This window comes from Xenopus laevis, chromosome 8L, assembly GCF_017654675.1.
Source record: "Xenopus laevis strain J_2021 chromosome 8L, Xenopus_laevis_v10.1, whole genome shotgun sequence".
Taxonomy (NCBI): domain Eukaryota; kingdom Metazoa; phylum Chordata; class Amphibia; order Anura; family Pipidae; genus Xenopus; species Xenopus laevis.
Genome location: NC_054385.1, coordinates 28,393,483 through 28,399,849, shown reverse-complemented (window position 1 = coordinate 28,399,849; position 6,367 = coordinate 28,393,483). Strand labels below are relative to the sequence as shown.

The following is a 6,367-nucleotide window of genomic DNA, read 5'->3' as shown; positions in this document are numbered from 1 at the left end:
TGGTATTACTGTGGTAACCCTATAACACTTATTGGCACATTAATCACAATTGTAGCACTGTTCTGCTCAGTGCCCCTGCACCCATACCACAGGGAATCCTAATACAGAATTACAGTCATCTCAGGGATCAATATTCCCATAGAATCCACTTCTCCTTGCATGTACCCAGTGTATCCTCTTCTCATAATGAATGTAGTGATGAAAAGGGCAATGCTTGTGTTCAGCCCAAGAAATGAATGGCATCAGTGTAATGTACTCACTTGGGAGGAGTCACTGGCGGGTTGTAAAACAACCTGAACCTCAGGCTCAGTGACCTCTCTTGGGAATGCTACACAGATATCTCCAGCATTCTCAGTTGTCTCGTGAACTGCCTCTGAAAATATAGCAAATTGAGAGATATAAGGATGTGAAGTTATGATGACACACAGGTTCCACATGATGGCAATAGGAAAGAGGCCAGAGACTGTTATATCTCACCTGGAACATTCTCTTCTTCCCTCCACTGCGCTATCTCCTCATTCAGCTTGTGGAGAGAGGTGTAAAGGTCTTTCACCTTTTTCTCGCTGCTGTTCCTCAGCTCCTTTATCCGGGCTCTCGTCTTCCTGTCCTTGGTGAAACGGAACAGCTTTTCCGCCCCTGCTGCTATCCGCATTTCCTTCTGGATAGTAATTAGCAGCTCCTGCTTCATATCTAAAAGATACTTACGCATACTTACTGAGGGCCCCAAAAATTCAAAAGACTGACTGATGTCAAAAGTCTATAGAGAATGGAAAAAATGTAGAAAAAATTATTAAGCGCTTGATATTCTCCCAAACTATCATGAATATTGTACAACGAAACATGATATTTGTGAAGAACATCAGAGAAATGTAAAAAAAAAATCATTGGAAGCTGAGGCAATTCTCTTTGCATTGACAGTTCCCTTTTATTTCATAAGGTAAAAAAGAACAGCTTTATATTTCCATCTGCCTTACCTCGGTATGCCGGTCCCGACATGAGATGCCACACACTTTGGCGCCCATCTTGAAACTCCTGTACAAGAAAAGAAAGGTTGGTATAAGTCACTGCTTTAGTGGAGATAAAGAATACAAGTGTGTGTAGCTGCTTGTAAAGGATAAGCTGAAGACAAGCACCTCTCTGTAACCTCACAGCTACACACCTGAGCAGGTAGGGAAAGGGAAGCTGATATAGGCAAAGTGCTAATATTATGCTTATATCACACTTCTTATCCCCATTGGTTTAAACCGGACTAGTCAGAGCAACCAATCATTTCACAGCTGCCATTGTTAATGTCAGAAATGTATGTTTAAATGTTATACATTACTGAAATTGGCAATGTATGCCAGAGTACGAGTCCCTCATTGAATTACTTTGGGGTTAGATGATAAGAGTTACTATTTTAAAAGTATAATGAGCAATATGGAACTCCTACCGAACAGGAGTGATACCGTACACACATTATAGAGAGGGGGAAATTATGTCTATAAGAGGTAGTTAGAATTGTATTGCTTATAATGTCATGATCAGGGCTGGACTGTGACAGGACAATAGATCCCATCATGCACCTCAGTCATATTATGAAGGGATCATCTTAATGTTCCCATAGAATCCACTTCTCCCTGCATGTACCCAATGTGCCTGCTTCCCATAACCAGCTCTGTTCTGATTAGTGTCCCTGCACCACAACATAAGACATAGCAAATGGAGTTAATAAAACAGACAGAAAATCGTTTTTCTACTTGCATAATATTGGAGTAGTGAGTTTAATATTGGAAAAGTGGCTGTTAAACTTGTTAAAGGTTACATATAGAGAAAGAATGAGCCATAATAGGAGTGGCAATAGGAATTGAAAACTATTGTTTTACATCACTTTAGGGCTGTGGAACATGGGGGCAATTGTCCCCTAACTAAACCGTGGATTTGTGGGTAATCCGGCCTAAACGCTAGAAGTACAGAAGCAGAAGGCAGTTTCCAGAGATAATGGTGGATCCCATCATGTGTTTTACGTACAGAATTCTACAGGTTAGTAAAGGGAAAGACATTTTTAGGAAATATTAGAAAATATTAGAATCCGTTATTGGGAGTGGCAGCGAGTCAAATGCAGAGACATAAAATGTGTAAAAATAATAAGGGTTGCCTTAAGGACCAAGGATTATGTTAAATAATGTGCATCAAGTGTAAATGAGATAAAATGCTTTTGTGCAATAAATATTTCAGAAACTTTACCACAATAAATAAGTAAAACGCCACCATGAAACAATGACAGATTTCAGTAAGTAAAAAAGAACCGTTTTTAAATAGTCTCTTTTTAATGAGCCATATAACCCAAAAAAAATGGGGATTAAGGCACTAGTTTGTTTCTAACAATAGTATTTGTACCCTCCCCAAATGGACACTTATTTAAGGCCAGATTTTGGTACAAAGTGGTGCTATCATTTTCACGTTGTGTTCTTGTTACTGGTGTCATTATTTCTTTCCAGACCATCTACTATTCATCTCCCAATGTTATTTCCAAACTGATGTGTGGTTGTTAGGGTAATTAAGCCCTAGCAACTAAACAACAACTATCACTCCAAGTCTGGGAGTCACACAATGTTGAAGTGCTCTACCTGTGTATGCTTTCTTTCGAAATCAGGTTCTCAGCAGTAAAATATCCCACCTGCTATGGGTTAGGGAATACACATGCAAAGTCCAAAGCACTGCGGCACACTGACAAGATGAATGTGTTTATATTCGTGTCATTTATTGGCTCCAATTCAAGTAGACAGACGGCAACGTTTCGGGCCCTGTGAGGCCTGAAATGTTGCCCTTTGTCTACTTGAATTGGAGCCAATAAATGCCACGAATATAAACACATTCATCTTATCAGTGTGCCACAGTGCTTTGGACTTTCCAAGTCTGGGAGTGACCATACAAAATATCAAGAAATTAGTCAATTTTTAAACTCTTTTGAATTCGCATGTCCCTTTCTGTTTTAATTCTGTCAGTTAGATTGCCAGTCTGACCTGCAGAAAACTACCCTGGGTAGGTGCATTTCACTTTTTGAAGAAGACGAGCACAGGCCTGGGAAAGAGATGTGGGACCTTACAAATTGCCCTCCCCCTCCTGAATTTAGGGCAGGCTTGCTGTAAAAGAAATCATATCAATTTGATTTGCAAGAATACCTCTTAAAACAAGCTCTTCAGATGTCCGATGATGTTTAAAAAAAACCAAAAAAAAAAAACCAAACGCCTGAGGTGTTCTGGCTTTTTGGCTAAAATAGAGGGGCCGGCACAAGGCCGGGGTACCCCAGGGGGTCTCCCTCTTTAAATACTGGCTCTCCTTATTTATGTTCAGAAAAGAATGTTGTAATCTGAACTAAGGAGATGCCAGGAAAAAAACAATGCAATATCGCTGGTAATTTGCTAAAAAAAAGTAGCAATCCGTCCACTGTAGCAATCTGTATAGGAAAGAGAATAAATTGACAAATTAGCTTCTAGGATAATGCATTTAACACTTAATATTTCCTATAAAGGAAAGCAGAGATCTAAATGTGAGCTTTGTGTAACTCCCAGTGGTACTGGCACTTAATACATTGTACATAAGATCACTGGCCAGGTGCAGATTGTCCAGTGTTCATCTTTGCCTACCCCCCCCTGCTATAGGAAGTATTTAAGGAATAGCAATTAAATATCATTGTAATCAATACTGGCCCTACAATATACCCTGTTGCCCCCCCACAGCCGGGACATTTGAGGGGAAAGGACATGAGACATGAAAGGAAAAAACATTGCTATGTATTCCATTAAATTCATGTTAAGGTTGGTATATCAGAACAGGTTAGATACCATGGGGCAGAGGGGCAAAACTGTAAGGAGCCTGTTAATATTGGGCATACAAATAAAGTATTTATAGTGAGGCACAGGGGTCCCCATATGTTATCTGGGCTCCAAGTGGGAAAAAGTTAATATTTCCTGACAGCCCCTGTATAACTGTCAAATCCTGGGTCTGTGTCCCTCAATCAGCACTAAGATTAAATTCGTCTCTAAAGCCCATTTTAGGGGAAAATTCTCTAAAATCTGTAAGAGGATCACCATCCGCTTGTCTGTCCCCCCTTATTTTACTAAAATAAGGGTTATTGGTCAAAAAATCTCTCACATTTATCACTCCAACCAACCAACGGACCAAACCAACTGTCAAATCCCTATAGGTAAAGTCACCTCTCATCCCTGCACTATGATTAAAGGCATCTCCAAATCCCATTTTAGGTGAAAATTCTCTAAAATAAGTAAGAGGAACAAAATCCGCTAGTCTGGGTGGGCATAACACAACTATTTCCCTCCTTTTTATTAAAATAAGGGTTATTTGCCAAAAAAATCTCTCACATTTACCACTCCAACCAACCAACGGACCAAACCAACTGTCAAATCACTTGGGGTAAAGTCACCTCTCATCTCTGCTGTTAAACCATGAGACTTATAAATGAATGTCATTGTGTAAAAAGAAGAAGCATTGCTATTTATTCCATTAAATTCAGTTACATGTTAAGGTTGGAACATAAGAGCAGGGCAGATACCCAAGGGGCTGAGGTGCAAATCTCTAAGGAGCTTGTCAATACTGGGCATAAAAATAAGTATTTTATCATGAGGCACAGGGGTCCCCAAATGCTACCTTCTTATGGAGTTACTGTAAAAAACATGTAAATTTGCTGTCAGCTCTGTATAGCTGCCAAATCCCGAGTCTGTGTTTCCCAACCAGCACTAGGATTAAAGGTGTCTTCGAAGCCCATTTTTAGGGGAAAATTTTCTAAATGTTTCTAAAATCAGTAAGAGGATCAATATCTGTTAGTCTGGGATGTCGCCCAACAATTTCCCCTCTTTTTTCATTAAAATAAGCATTATTTGACAAGGAATATCTCCCAGAGGGAATATACACTTACCACTCACCACGATGGCAACCAACAGACTGAACCAACTGCCACAGCAATAGGTTGGAAGTCAACTCTGTTTCCTGCTCTTAAAGGGGAAGTGTACCCTGTAAGTAGGGTTCATAAGAGTAATGTTCATATTGCATTTATTTCCACTTAGATGTGCAGTACATACATAGCTTGTTACGTACACAGAGCATTGCTTTGTATGTGTGGCCTATTGAGCCAGTGCAGTTACTGTGCTGCCATATCTTTTTGATCCATGAATTCTTCAGCCATGGATTCAATCACTGCTGCTGCTCTAGTTGTTTTTGGTTTATAAAACTTTATTTCCCTTTTAATTGTGCTATGCAGAGACTCATTGGTCAGACAACAGAACCATGGGGACACAGGAAAGTATAGAGGCAGGGGATAGATTAGTTTGTGAACCTTCCTTCATGTACCATCTTACTCCCCCAAAAACTGTTTCTATCACCTTGATCCATAAGAATTTATGAAGGTTCACAGAATGGCAGTAAAGATGATTTGGGAAGGGATGATGTCTGAGGCTGACTTTGTGGGGGAGGCCAAGATGCTGATCATTTATAAAATCTGAGAATTTGCCCAAACCCTGTAACCCATAGCAACTAGTGATGTAGTTGTGACCATCACCTGTCCATATTCTGCCTTTTTAATTCCTTCAGAACCGATAAACTTTTTTGTTTCCATCATGTGAGCCAAACGTAGTTTTCTCCATTTCTCCAATTGGCTGCTTGCAATTGCCTGGTGGGGAATTACTGGTTGTTATGGTTTCAAATTTTAGGTTGGCCAGGTAAGTGCAACTAATTTCAGTTTCAGAGACAATTTCAAACTCCACCATAAATTACTGTATAAAGCAGCGGTTGTCATACTTTATTAATATAAGCCTCACTTGAAGGTCCATCCTCTGGCCAGTGCCCCTTTAGCTCATGAAATGGGTACAGGAATAGTAAAATATTGGTGTATCGTTGTTTCATCATAACATGGTTTCAAGAATATAAAGTGAAGTGTGGGTCAGTGTTTAGCCCAGGTCTAATCATACCTTTCTTTTCTCTCTCCTTTAGAAGTGTTCGTGTGGGAGGTGTTCAGCAAGGGCAAGATACAATCTGAACATTTTTTCAACTCTGTGGCTGTGGATAAAATCTCAGCTGGACCTAGGCTCTTCAAACCCAAGGGGGTAAATTTATCAAAGAGTGAAGTTCCGCCACTAGAGTGAAATTCCGCAGCTCACAATTCATTTCTATGGGATTTTGAAAGGCATATTTATGAATGGGTGAAAGTGAAAGTTCACCCTTTGATAAATACGCCTTTAAAAATCCCATAGAAATTAATGGAAAGTGGCGGAATTTCACTCTAGTGGCAGAACTTCACCATTAACTTCACTCTTTGATAAATATACCCCAAGATGTCTTCAGAAAGAGTGTACATGCTGATGAACAACTG

At 39.8% G+C, this 6,367-nt stretch overlaps 1 protein-coding gene across 1 annotated transcript; it reads right to left on the bottom strand.

The window, feature by feature from the left end:
* Window positions 1-242: 242 nt before the first annotated feature.
* LOC121397280 (serine/threonine-protein kinase N2-like) lies at window positions 243-1,268 on the bottom strand. The gene is made up of 3 exons (XM_041573887.1): window positions 975-1,268; window positions 478-757; window positions 243-373 (listed from the first exon to the last, which is right to left on the bottom strand). Exons 1-3 carry the CDS (start codon window positions 1,020-1,022, stop codon window positions 243-245), a joined length of 459 nt encoding a protein of 152 aa, XP_041429821.1. The 5' UTR covers window positions 1,023-1,268.
* Between the last annotated feature and the right edge of the window lie 5,099 nt (window positions 1,269-6,367).